The sequence below is a fragment of the Sinohyriopsis cumingii genome, chromosome 6, assembly GCF_028554795.1.
Source record: "Sinohyriopsis cumingii isolate HCF-2022 chromosome 6, ASM2855479v2, whole genome shotgun sequence".
Classification (NCBI taxonomy): Eukaryota; Metazoa; Mollusca; class Bivalvia; order Unionida; family Unionidae; genus Sinohyriopsis; species Sinohyriopsis cumingii.
This window is the reverse complement of record NC_142966.1, coordinates 109216838-109230416: the sequence shown is the minus strand read 5'-3', so window position 1 is coordinate 109230416 and position 13579 is coordinate 109216838. Positions and strand designations below refer to the sequence as shown.

The 13579-nt window shown below is 34.7% G+C and overlaps 1 protein-coding gene across 2 annotated transcripts in view; it reads left to right on the top strand.

Annotated features, from left to right (window-relative positions):
* Nucleotides 1–8338, top strand: part of LOC149797691 (uncharacterized) — a 53220-nt gene extending 44882 nt beyond the window's left edge. For both annotated transcript variants that reach the window (XM_089962614.1, XM_089962613.1), the window contains 2 exons: nt 4731–4865; nt 6401–8338. In XM_089962614.1, the coding sequence (XP_089818740.1) occupies nt 4731–4865; nt 6401–6545 (280 nt within the window). In that variant the 3' untranslated portion in view covers nt 6546–8338. The remainder of the gene's footprint in view (nt 1–4730; nt 4866–6400) is intronic.
* Nucleotides 8339–13579: the final 5241 nt, after the last annotated feature.

The following is a 13579-nucleotide window of genomic DNA, read 5'->3' as shown; positions in this document are numbered from 1 at the left end:
GATGATATCAAATTGTTACATCAGTAATAGTGATAATACATAATGAACTCATTACAGCAGCATCAGCGATAGTGATGACACATCATCATATCATTACAACATTAATAATAGTGATGGCACATCATCATATCATTACAACATTAATAATAGTGATGACACATCATCAGATCATTACAACATTAATAATAGTGATGGCACATCATCAGATCATTACAACATTAATAATAGTGATGACACATCATCAAATCATTACAACATTAATAATAGTGATGACACATCATCATATCATTACAACATTAATAATAGTGATGGCACATCATCAGATCATTACAACATTAATAATAGTGATGACACATCATCATATCATTTTACAACATTAATAATAGTGATGACACATCATCATATCATTACAACATTAATAATAGTGATGACACATCATCAAATCATTACAACATTAATAATAGTGATGACACATCATCAGATCATTACAATATTAATAATAGTGATGACACATCATCAGTTCATTACAACATTAATAATAGTGATGACACATCATCAAATCATTACAACATTAATAATAGTGATGACACATCATCATATCATTACAACATTAATAATAGTGATGGCACATCATCAGATCATTACAACATTAATAATAGTGATGGCACATCATCAAATCATTACAACATTAATAAAAGTGATGATATCAAATTGTTACATCAGTAATAGTGATAATACATAATGAACTCATTACAGCAGCATCAGTGATAGTGATGACACATCATCAAATCATTACAACATTAATAATAGTGATGACACATTGTCAGATATTTACAACATCAATAAAAGTGATGATATCAAATTGTTACATCAGTAATAGTGATAATACATAATGAACTCATTACAGCAGCATCAGTGATAGTGATGACACATCATCATATCATTACAACATTAATAATAGTGATGGCACATCATCAGATCATTACAACATTAATAATAGTGATGGCACATCATCAAATCATTACAACATTAATAATAGTGATGGCACATCATCAGATCATTACAACATTAATAATAGTGATGGCACATCATCAAATCATTACAACATTAATAATAGTGATGACACATTGTCAGATATTTACAACATCAATAAAAGTAATGATATCAAATTGTTACATCAGTAATAGTGATAATACATAATGAACTCATTACAGCAGCATCAGTGATAGTGATGACACATCATCATATCATTACAACATTAATAATAGTGATGGCACATCATCAGATCATTACAACATTAATAATAGTGATGGCACATCATCAAATCATTACAACATTAATAATAGTGATGACACATTGTCAGATATTTACAACATCAATAAAAGTGATGATATCAAATTGTTACATCAGTAATAGTGATAATACATAATGAACTCATTACAGCAGCATCAGTGATAGTGATGGCACATCATCAAATCATTACAACATTAATAATAGTGATGACACATTGTCAGATATTTACAACATCAATAAAAGTGATGATATCAAATTGTTACATCAGTAATAGTGATAATACATAATGAACTCATTACAGCAGCATCAGTGATAGTGATGGCACATCATCAAATCATTACAACATTAATAATAGTGATGACACATTGTCAGATATTTACAACATCAATAAAAGTGATGATATCAAATTGTTACATCAGTAATAGTGATGGTACATAATGAACTCATTACAGCAGCATCAGTGATAGTGATGACACATCATCAAATCATTACAACATTAATAATAGTTATGGCACATCATCAAATCATTACAACATTAATAATAGTGATGACACATTGTCAGATATTTACAACATCAATGAAAGTGATGATATCAAATTGTTGCATCAGTAATAGTGATAATACATAATGAACTCATTACAGCAGCATCAGTGATAGTGATGACACATCATCATATCATTACAACATTAATAATAGTGATGACACATCATCATATCATTACAACATTAATAATAGTGATGGCACATCATCAAATCATTACTACATTAATAATAGTGATGGCATATCATCAAATCATTACAACATTAATAATAGTGATGACACATCATCAAATCATTACATCAGTAATAGTGATAACACATTAACTCAGTACAACATCAGTAATAGTGATAACACATTAACTCCTTACAGCATCAATAATAGTGATGGCACATCATCAACTCACTACATCAGTATTAGTGATGACACATCATCAAATCATTACAACATTAATGATAGTGATGGCACATCATCAGATCATTACAACATTAATAATAGTGATGACACATCATCATATCATTACAACATTAATAATAGTGATGACACATCATCATATCATTACAACATTAATAATAGTGATGGCACATCATCAGATCATTACAACATTAATAATAGTGATGACACATCATCAAATCATTACAACATTAATAATGGTGATGACACATCATCAAATCATTACATCAGTAATAGTGATAATACATTAACTCAGTACAACATCAATAATAGTGATAACACATTAACTCCTTACAGCATCAATAATAGTGATAACACATTAACTCCTTACAGCATCAATAATAGTGATAACACATTAACTCCTTACAGCATCAATAATAGTGATGGCACATCATCAACTCACTACATCAATATTAGTGATGACACATCATGAAATCATTACATCAGTAATAGTGATGACACGTCAGATCATTACAGCATCAGTAATAGTGATGAAACATTAATTCATTAGCACATTATCAAATCATTACATTAATAATAGTGATGAAACATCAAATCATTACGTCAGTAGTGATGAAACATCATCAGATCATTACAACATCAATAATAGTGAGGACACATCAAATCATTACATCATTAGTGATGAAACATCAAATCATTACGTCAGCAGTGAAGAAACATCAAATCATTACATCACTAGTGATGAAACATCATCAAATCATTACAACGTCAATAATAGTGAGGACACATGAAATCATTACAGCAATAATATTATTGACGAAATTTCATCAGGTGATCACAACATCAGTGATACTAATGATGACACATCAACTCATTACAACATCAATAATAGTGATGATTCATCATGGAGTTGTTGCATTGTTGCTTAGGTTGTTGCAACATAATAACAATCATGGGCTTGACCGACCTGAGTGGCTATTATTTACAGCTGAGGTCTTTTTCTTGCCTGTGATGGAAAAGGCAAAGGGCATTACCATATGACATAATTGTGTCATATGACAGTATAGTAATACTAAAGAAGTAGCAGGGTGTCAGGTATGTACAGTCAAACTTCTACAAGCAGTCATTTCCATATCCGAATTGTCTGCTGATAATGGTCAGATTCACTTGGTCCCATAAATTTTTGCTAAGGTGGCGCTCTACAGTTTCGTATTTTGCATAGGGTTAGGATTTTAAAGAAAAAGAATTTCCCTGTCTTTCCTCACTGGTTATACTGGCTATTTAAAAAAGACCTTGTATATCTTAGGTATAATGCAAAGAACCTTTAATTCCCTTTATTTTGGTGTATGATTGATGGGTGTACTATGGATTATAGAGTATACAGCTTGGCCTTACTTCAGATGTGCACCTTTCAAAAAAGTGCTAGCTCTACTTGGTCATTTTCACTTCCTGAACTTCAGAGGTAAATTGTATAAAAAAGAGCCAATAACATTTTTTACATTTTATATATTTGGTATTTCATTCATTGCACTTTCAGAAGCTGGTATTTTCTAGTCTGGCAAAATTCATTTTCCCTATTTTACTAGCTGCTATGTATAGTGTACTTTAGACTAATTCAGGCTGATTTTGTAACACAAGGGAGCAGTCATTTTAGTTAGCAGTGTGCTTAAATCATGTAAAATTTCCAAAAGTACAATATCCAAAAGAAATATCATCCACATTACATTAATGTAGCATAGAGGTATGCCAACATTCTCTCCATTGTGCATGTTTTAAATGCAAACTACTTCACCTTACATACGTCACTCTCTCAAAAGTACATATTATATGGTGAGCGCTCCCTAATGAAATAACCTTTATATAATATTTGCTCATTGTAGTTAGTGGCCATCTTAAATGGTCCCAAATATATGTCTTTCCCGTTTATAACAGTCACATTCATTTCTGTAGGTCTTGTTGGGAATTTAAAGCCTTAAAGAATTGTGGAATTAAAAAAATCTTTAGAAAACCATTGTGAGATTTTTATACTTAATCATATCTGTGGAGGGATATTTAGTGTTAAATGTGTCTGTCTGAGGTTTCACTTGTGTACATCGTGAATTTTATTTCCACTCTCTAACTTTTGTTGGAATTAATATATTAAGTTCAAATTTGGTTGAATTTTTTACAGTAAAAAATGTTCTGACAAAATTTAGTGCATTGATGTTCCCATATTAGGTGTTCTAGTGAAGTGACTCTTTCTGAAAAGGCCACTTATTAAACTAGTTCTTAGGGTAACTACTGTACAAAGGAATAACAGTGCAGTACACCATAAATTATTCAGACACCATTGGGATTGGAGAACAAAAAAATCACAGGATTCTGACTAATAATTTTGATGAATTAGTTTTGATACAGGAAATCCTCTGATTAATTTCAGTGTCTTGCAGCTAATGGTTCTTGTCACAATGAAATAACAAAGGATCCGTATTTTATTAATTTTCTAGCCGTGATTATTGGAGAGACAAAGAGAGGGATTATCGAGACAAAGACTCCAGAGACTCTAGAGAAGACAGAGATCGAGACCGCGACAGAGACAGGGAGAGACGTCATCGAGAAGATAAACATAAATCTTCAAGAAGGTCAGTATTTTGTCAGAGAATATAATGCATATGATTTCAAGAGGCAAGATATCACTTGTTTTTAACAAGAGTTTGGGTTAGAGGTGAGTAATTTGGCCATTTTGGTGGACAGTTCAAATATTGCCACAAGTACTCACTTTACTGTAAATATGGTGTTCATATACATGACTTCAGCCAGTGTAGTGCAGAAATTAATGGATTGCTTATCAGAGATTATCTGTAGAGACCATTGCATCAGCAGAGCTTATCAATAGATCAGTGCATCAGTTTGTCAGTGCTTCAATAGAGCAGTATATCAGGAGACATAAGCAAATCGGTGTATCAGGAGATCAGTATATCAGCAAACATAAGCAAATCGGTGTATCAGGAGATCAGTATATCAGGAGACATAAGCAGATCGGTGTATCAGGAGATCAGTATATCAGGAGATCATTGCATCATGCGATCAGCAGATATAAGCAAATCTGTGCATCATTCGATCAGTATTTCAGCAGACATAAGCAAATCGGTGTATCAGGAGATCAGTATATCAGCAGACATAAGCAAATCGGTGCATCAGGAGATCAGTATATCAGCAGACATAAGCAAATCTGTGCATCAGGAGATCAATATATCAGCAGACATAAGCAAATCGGTGCATCATTCGATCAGTATTTCAGCAGACATAAGCAAATCTGTGTATCAGGAGATCAGTATATCAGCAGACATAAGCAAATCGGTGCATCAGGAGATCAGTATATCAGCAGACATAAGTAAATCTGTGCATCATACGATCAATATATCAGCAGACATAAGCAAATCGGTGTATCATTTGATCAGTATATCAGCAGACATAAGCAAATCGGTGCATCATTCAATCAGTATATCAGCAGACATAAGCAAATTGGTGTATCAGGAGATCAGTATATCAGCAGACATAAGCAAATCGATGCATCAGGAGATCAGTATATCAGCAGACATAAGCAAATTGGTGCATCAGGAGATCAGTATATCAGCAGACATAAGCAAATCAGTGCATCAGGAGATCAGAATATCAACAGACATAAGCAAATCGGTGCATCAGGAGATCAGTATATTTGCACACATCAGCAAATCAATACATGAGCAGATCAGTGCATCAGTATATCAGCAGACACGAACACATCAATATGTCATCAGATCAGTAGATATGTAGGGCATTGCTTCATCAGATCTGTTTATGGTGTGGAAATCATAAAAATCATGAACTTGAGATTTTGTTTCACAAATGTTGCTATTGTTAGGCCATTTCTGTTTTGTTGATAGTGGAAACTCAGGTGTGGATTTTACATGAATAATTATGTTATTTCTTTGTTTAATAAACACTGGCTGATAGTGGAAACTCGGGTTTTGTGGGGTTTTGAAGTTCGATGAATGTTTTACATGAGTGAATGTTATTTCTTTGTTCAGTAAACACTGACTGATGGTGTAAACTCAGTAAGGGTCCGTGGAGTTTGAAGCTAGGTATGGTTTTTACATTTTTTACGTGACTGATTATATTGTATTTCTTTCTTTAGGAAACATAAGGATGATGAGGACTCTGATCACCGTAGGTCAAAACACAAAAAGAGCAAGAAGGTGAAGAAGGAAAAAGAGGATGATTCATATGAGAGAGAAAGTGGTGCCAAATCCTCCTCTGCCACAGAAGCTACTGGGTCTTAATGTATTTGTTTTGAAATCTCTATTTAGTTAAATTGCTACACATAGTGACTTTGTTAAAATATTTACAGTCTTTTACAACAATGAAAGTTGTTATATGTTAAATTACAAGACTACTAGTTATTTTAATTTGTTGGGGAACATGACCATGATGAAAACTTGTAGAGTTTTAAAAACAGAAGGCTGTAGCATGTTAAAACAGAATATCGTAACTGGATAAATTACATTAAACAGGGTTCTTACGGTCTTTAAAGCTCTTTGACAGTTTGGGTAAAATGAGGTAGCATTTTCAAGGTCTTGAAAGTTTGGGAAAATCGAGCAGATTACCCTAGAGGTCTTTAAAAGTCTTTGTAAACTGAAATAAACCCAAACATTTTAATTTCTTTCCATAATCACAAATAAAATTGTCCAAGTTTGTTAGATTTGGATGTAGTCAAGTTTTCCTGGTTTCTTTCTTTTGATTAATTTAGTCTGAATTTCATCATTAAACAATATTGTAGGATTTTGCATTTGTTGTTTTATCATATAACTTGTATCCAAATGTTAGCGAAAATAAGTCTTGGAAATCTATGTTTGTGGTCTTAAAAAGTTTGGGAAAAGTCTTTGAATTTATCATTCAGAATTCTGTATGAACCCTGTTGAAGCTTGAATTATCCTGTCTTATTGGGAAACATGACCATGATGAAAACTTGTAGAGTTTTAAAAACAGAAGACTGTAGCCTGTTAAAAGAGAAAAGCGTAACTTGATTAATTACATTAAAGCTTGAATTATCCTGACTTGTTTTGGACATGAGAATGATCGGGGTGAAATTTCCAGAAAAATTCAGGTTCAGGTAATTCTGGTTACTCTTGTATTCCTATGGTCTGACATATATTGCACTAAAATTTTGAAATCTGTAAATTCTGCCAGAATCTTGTATATAAATGTAATTAATTATAGTGCAAAAGAAAAGAGAATTTATTTGTACAAGGTATGCTTGTTTTATGTTTGTCTTATTTGGAGGACACTGTGGATCCAAACTCTTTGCATATCTTGTAATAAAATGATCTATGTTTTTGCCATGTATGTACTGTCAGCTTTAATAAGAAGTGAAGCTGCACTTAAGCATGTTTCTTGTGTAGATGTTGAGTTTTGTCCATTCAATAAACTTGGTTAAAACAATATTGAGATATGATCAATTTTTGATACATATAAAAGTGTGTATGGGTGTTAAATCTTTTTCGAATGAATGGAGTATGGTATTTAAACTTCATCTGATTTAATTAAAATGCTTAATGCTATAATTATCAGACAGCATTTTAAAAGTTTTAAAATGAATTCTTATGAATAGATCACACTCAGTATCAGTATTGAACAGGAACCACATTTGTGTTAGATTTTTCTCCCAGATGAGCATCCATCTGTTATATGTTCTGTATGTAGAGAGCAATAGGAGCGACATTCCATTGAGTGCCACACTAGTAATCCAAGGGTTGCTGCTTATTTACCCTGAATCAGCTGACTTGGTGTGTACATGAGATATGTACTTAGTTCCCGTTTCATCAACATGATAATAATCTTATATCGTGCTGAAGTATCATTACAAAATTAACCAGCCATACTAAATGGTCATTAATTATTTCATCAGATGTTTTGTGAAAAATATTTGTTTTGCAGAAAAATTGATGGAGATCAATAATTTTATTACAGCATTTGTATTATTACTCTTTGTGAGTTTGCAGGAATAAATGTCATCATTGTTATCAACCACACCTGTAATTTTCATCATGACTACATATAAAAAAATCAGTAGCTGTGTATGTCTCATGTTTTTTGTACCAATTTGTACTGTCATATTTCAGTCTGAAATATACAGTTTTGAAGCCCCTACAAAGATGGCTAGGCCTCTTCTATGCTTATGTATACCTGTTTATTGTGTACATACATTTCAGTAACCTTCTTGTATGTGGCTACTTAGGCAAGGAGATGTGGAAGTGGTCAGTATCCATCGATTTGTCTATTCATCCATCTGTGCACAAGCTTGTGAACATTCTAGCATCCACATTTATCATTTGATTTCAGCCATATTTGCTCCAAGGCTTCATCTCATGAAGCACTGAAGGAGTTCAGATGTTGAGCAGATTCGACTCGTATGTCCAAGATTTATTGCCATTATGATAGGCATCCCAGTGACCTGTCAACACTTGCATTCGCATTTTCATTCATCTTCAATCAGAGTTTCATCTAAAAATCTTGGATGAGGTTAATGATGAACAGATTTGGTCGATGTAGAATTGGCTTGTCAGTAAACGCTAGCATTTATTCTTGTCATTGATTTTAACAAGGAAACTTCATTTTAACAAGATAATGGAAAAGTTTGATGATATTCAAATTTGACAAGTGGCATGTAAACACTAGAACACCCACTCAAAGCTGAGATGGCAGTGATCTGTAAAGGTAAGGGCTTTAGACCACTCAGCCCTCCACACACAGAGAAGTTTGATGATAACTACATTTGACAAGTTACAGAAAATTTCCTTTTAAAAAAAACCCACTTAGAAAATGACTTCTCAAGAAATGTACAACATAATTTTCAAAAATTTGGCTGATAGCATCATGGCATAACAACATTCAATATTTGCACAAAAGATGCTGAATCGTTATTCAGTATGGCCATTCTTATTAAATGACTCCACAAAGCCATTCAATAAAAAAAGAGAATTTCTAAGAAAGCTTCTTAGAATAAAGTCTGTGAAGTCTGCACCAGTGTTCTGCTCTGGCATCAGATATAGTTGCCATGATTAAGATTTTGTATCAGGTGATCTTGCGTGTAACGTGTAAATTGTTACTGATCTAGAAACTATTTCTGATCCAGTTTTGATCAGACTTGGTAAATAAGCTGAAACTATCAAGATATTGGATGAGTACAGTTATGAACCAGATCCATGGAGGTGCAGTAGTGTACTAACGGGGGTGGGGGGAGGATGTGTGAACAGCGTGGTTGCCCCGGGTGCCAGAGGTCTTAGAATTTAGTTGCCAGGAAAAGCCACCAAATGACATTAAATTGCAGGAAAATCATTGGTGGCCAGGCTCCACCTAAGCCTTACTTGGGGAGCTCATAGCAATCTCCCAAATCCCCATGCTTGTGGGAGGAGGATCCTTTTACCCTTAGTATGCCACTGTTGAAGTGATCTTACATTTGATTTGCCCAGCTATTCAGCACTTTATAAACTCTTTCTTTGATCTCTTTTATCCAACCTAGTAAGCATGTTTATATCATCAACATGCATTTTATTCTAAGTATGATCTACACATATTAATATGGTGATCTTGCATATAATTAGTAGAGCTAATTACCACATGGGAGATTGTATTTCTGATAGAGTTTTACTCTGATTTGGTACATGGGCTAATGTCACTAGACATTGGATGATTTTTATTATGAATGAAACTTGTATATATTTATGAAATCGTCTTTTATTAAAACCCAAATGACTGTTCTTGATCTGATTTTGATTAAACTTGATAAGTAGGTCCGATTAATCAAGATCTTGGTTTAGTATAAGTCATTCACATGATGAAACCTTGCATGTGGTTGGCTATGTTCACCAAGCCTTGTAACTATATTTCTGATACAAATTTGATCAAACTTGTTACTGTGATTCACTTTAATTTCATGAGTGTAACATTCTTTTGTTGGGTTGAAAAATGCACATGTGGGTACTTCATTTTGTGTGTGTGTGCTATTTGGATTTTAACGAAGCTTTAACAGTTTAACCACCACAGACATGTCCCACTCAGTCACACTATACTGACAACAGGCCAACCAGTCCTAACACTAACCTCTTAATATTGAGTGCCAAGCAAGACAGCTTAAGTACCATTTTTATAAGTCTTTGGTATGACTCGGCCAAGGTTCGAACCTGCAACCCCCTTCATCTGAGACAGACATTCTAACCACTAGGCCACTGGAGCAGATTTACTTTATTTTGTGAAATTAAAATTCAAAAAAGGAAGATTACATTCTGAGTGATTGTGTATATCTCTATAAAAGATTACAATGTCACTCATTCCACACATTTGTAAACAATAAGAAACAGCCTCAGTTTTTGTTTATGCCAGCCTCTTGCATCAAGTCCCCATATATATTTGTTAACAGATTCTCCAAGGAGAACTAAAATCATGCTTTTGAGTAAGACTTGAAAAGTAGTGACATATACTATGCACTAGCTGTAAGACTGAGGAAAGTGACATATACTATGCACTAACTGTAAGACAGGGTAGTGATATATATATTATGCACCAACTGTAAGACTGATGGTAGTGACATATACACTGTGCACCAACTGTAAGACTGATGGTAGTGACATATACACTGTGCACCAGCTGTAAGACTGATGGTAGTGACATATACACTGTGCACCAGCTGTAAGACTGATGGTAGTGACATACATTGTGCACCAGCTGTATGCACCAGCTGTAAGAGTGAGGGTAGTGACATATACACTATGCACCAACTGTAAGACTGAGGGTAGTGACATATACACTATGCACCAGCTGTAAGACTGATGGTAGTGACACATACTGTGCACCAACTGTAAGACTGAGGGTAGTGACATGTTGTTGTTGTTGTTGTTGTTGTAGGGCTTAACGCCATTTTTCAGCACGCGATTGGCTATACATGGCGGCCAGTATTAATGGTGGAGGAAGAACCCGGGAAAACCCCGGAAAGAACCACCGACCCACGAGAAGCTACTGGCAAGCTTTCTCACATACCCACATTAGCTGAATCCGAGACTCGAACTCACGCAGACAGAGGTGAGATGGCAGTGATCCGTAACGGAGAGCGCTTTAGACCACTCGGCCACTCGGGGCCCCGGTAGTGACATGCACTATGCACCAACTGTAAGACTGAGGGTAGTGACATATACACTACAGCAGCTGTAAGACTGATGGTAGTGACATATACACTATGCACCAGCTGTAAGACTGATGGTAGTGACATATACACTGTGCACCAACTGTAAGACTGAGGGTAGTGACATACACTATGCACCAACTGTAAGACTGAGGGTAGTAACATATACACTATGCACCAACTGTAAGACTGAGGGTAGTAACATATACACTATGCACCAACTGTAAGACTGAGGGTATGATGTATATATACTATGCACCAACTGTAAGATTTTGGATAGTGGCATATATAGTATGCACCAACGGCAAGACTTATAGGGTATTGACATCTATATTAAGCACCATTGACTTGAAAGGTAGTGACATGAACATTACTGGTATGCACCAACTGCAAGACTGTGAAGGTAGTGATTTATGTAATGCACTATGCACCACCTGTAAGATACGAAGGGTAGTGAGATGTATGATGCAGTATGCACGACATATAAGACTAGGATGTTGGTGATATTGTGTCATACCTTATACTCCACCTGTAGTAACCAGAGGGCTGTGACATATAAAGCACATCAATACTCTAAGATTCAGAGGGTATTGACATACTATGCACATCTATAAGACTCAAAGAGCAGTGACATATACACCATGTACCACCTGTAAGATGGAAATGATAGTGATGTCTACATTATGCACCACCCATAAGATGCAAAGGATAGTGACATGTACATCATGCACCACATATAAGATGCAAAGGATGGTGACATCTACATTATGCACCACCTGTAAGATGGAAAGGGTAGTGACATCATAATGCACCACCTATAAGCTGCAAAGGATGGTGACATCTACATTATGCGCCACCTGTAAGATGGAAAAGGTAGTGACATCATAATGCACCACCTATAAGCTGCAAAGGATAGTGACATCTACATTATGCACCACCTGTAAGATGGAAAGGGTAGTGACATCATAATGCACCACCTATAAGCTGCAAAGGATGGTGACATCTACATTATGCACACCTGTAAGATGGAAAGGGTAGTGACATCATAATGCACCACCTATAAACTGCAAAGGATAGTGACATCTACATTATGCACCACCTGTAAGATGGAAAGGGTAGTGACATCATAATGCACCACCTATGAGCTGCAAAGGATAGTGACATATACATTATGCACCACCTGTAAGATGGAAAGGGTAGTGATATCTACATTATGCACCACCTGTATGCTACAAAGGGTAGTGACTTCTACATTATGCACCACCTGTAAGATGCAGAAGTTAGTGACATCTGCATTAAACACTTTCTCATCTGAGTTATCATGAAAATAATTTATTGTTGAGAATTAATGTGGATGTTAAGTGTTTTTCTGTTTTGTAATAAGATGTTCAGCTTAATCACATACATTCACTGTGATCATAGTAACTCTTAGTCAATGTATGACACGAGTTACATGGTCATAGTAATCTCTAGTTAAAGTATGATCTAAATTAAATGATCTGACCATAGTAATCCCTTGTCAAAGAAGGATATAAATGCATGGTCAGACCATAGTAATCCCTTGTCAAAGAAGGATATAAATACATGGTCAGACCATAGTAATCCCTTGTCAAAGAAGGATATAAATTACATGGTCAGACCATAGTAATCCCTTGTTCAAAGAATGATTACATGGTCAGACCATAGTAATCCCTTGTCAAAGAAGGATATAAATTACATGGTCAGACCATAGTAATCCCTTGTTCAAAGAATGATTACATGGTCAGACCATAGTAATCCCTTGTCAAAGAATGATATAAATTACATGGTCAGACCATAGTAATCCCTTGTCAAAGAATGATATAAATTACATGGTCAGACCATAGTAATCCCTTGTCAAAGAATGATATAAATTACATGGTCAGACCATAGTAATCCCTTGTCAAAGAATGATATAAATTACATGGTCAGACCATAGTAATCCCTTGTCAAAGAATGATGTCAATTACATGGTCAGATTGCTTATGATCATATAGTCCACTTATAGAATAGTGTGTAGAATGGTCTGAAGGCTGAATTTAAAATGTTCATAGAAGTAAAGGAGCTGATGAGTGGTAGGTATGGAGCTGTTTATGATCGCAATCAATTACAGCGTGAGCT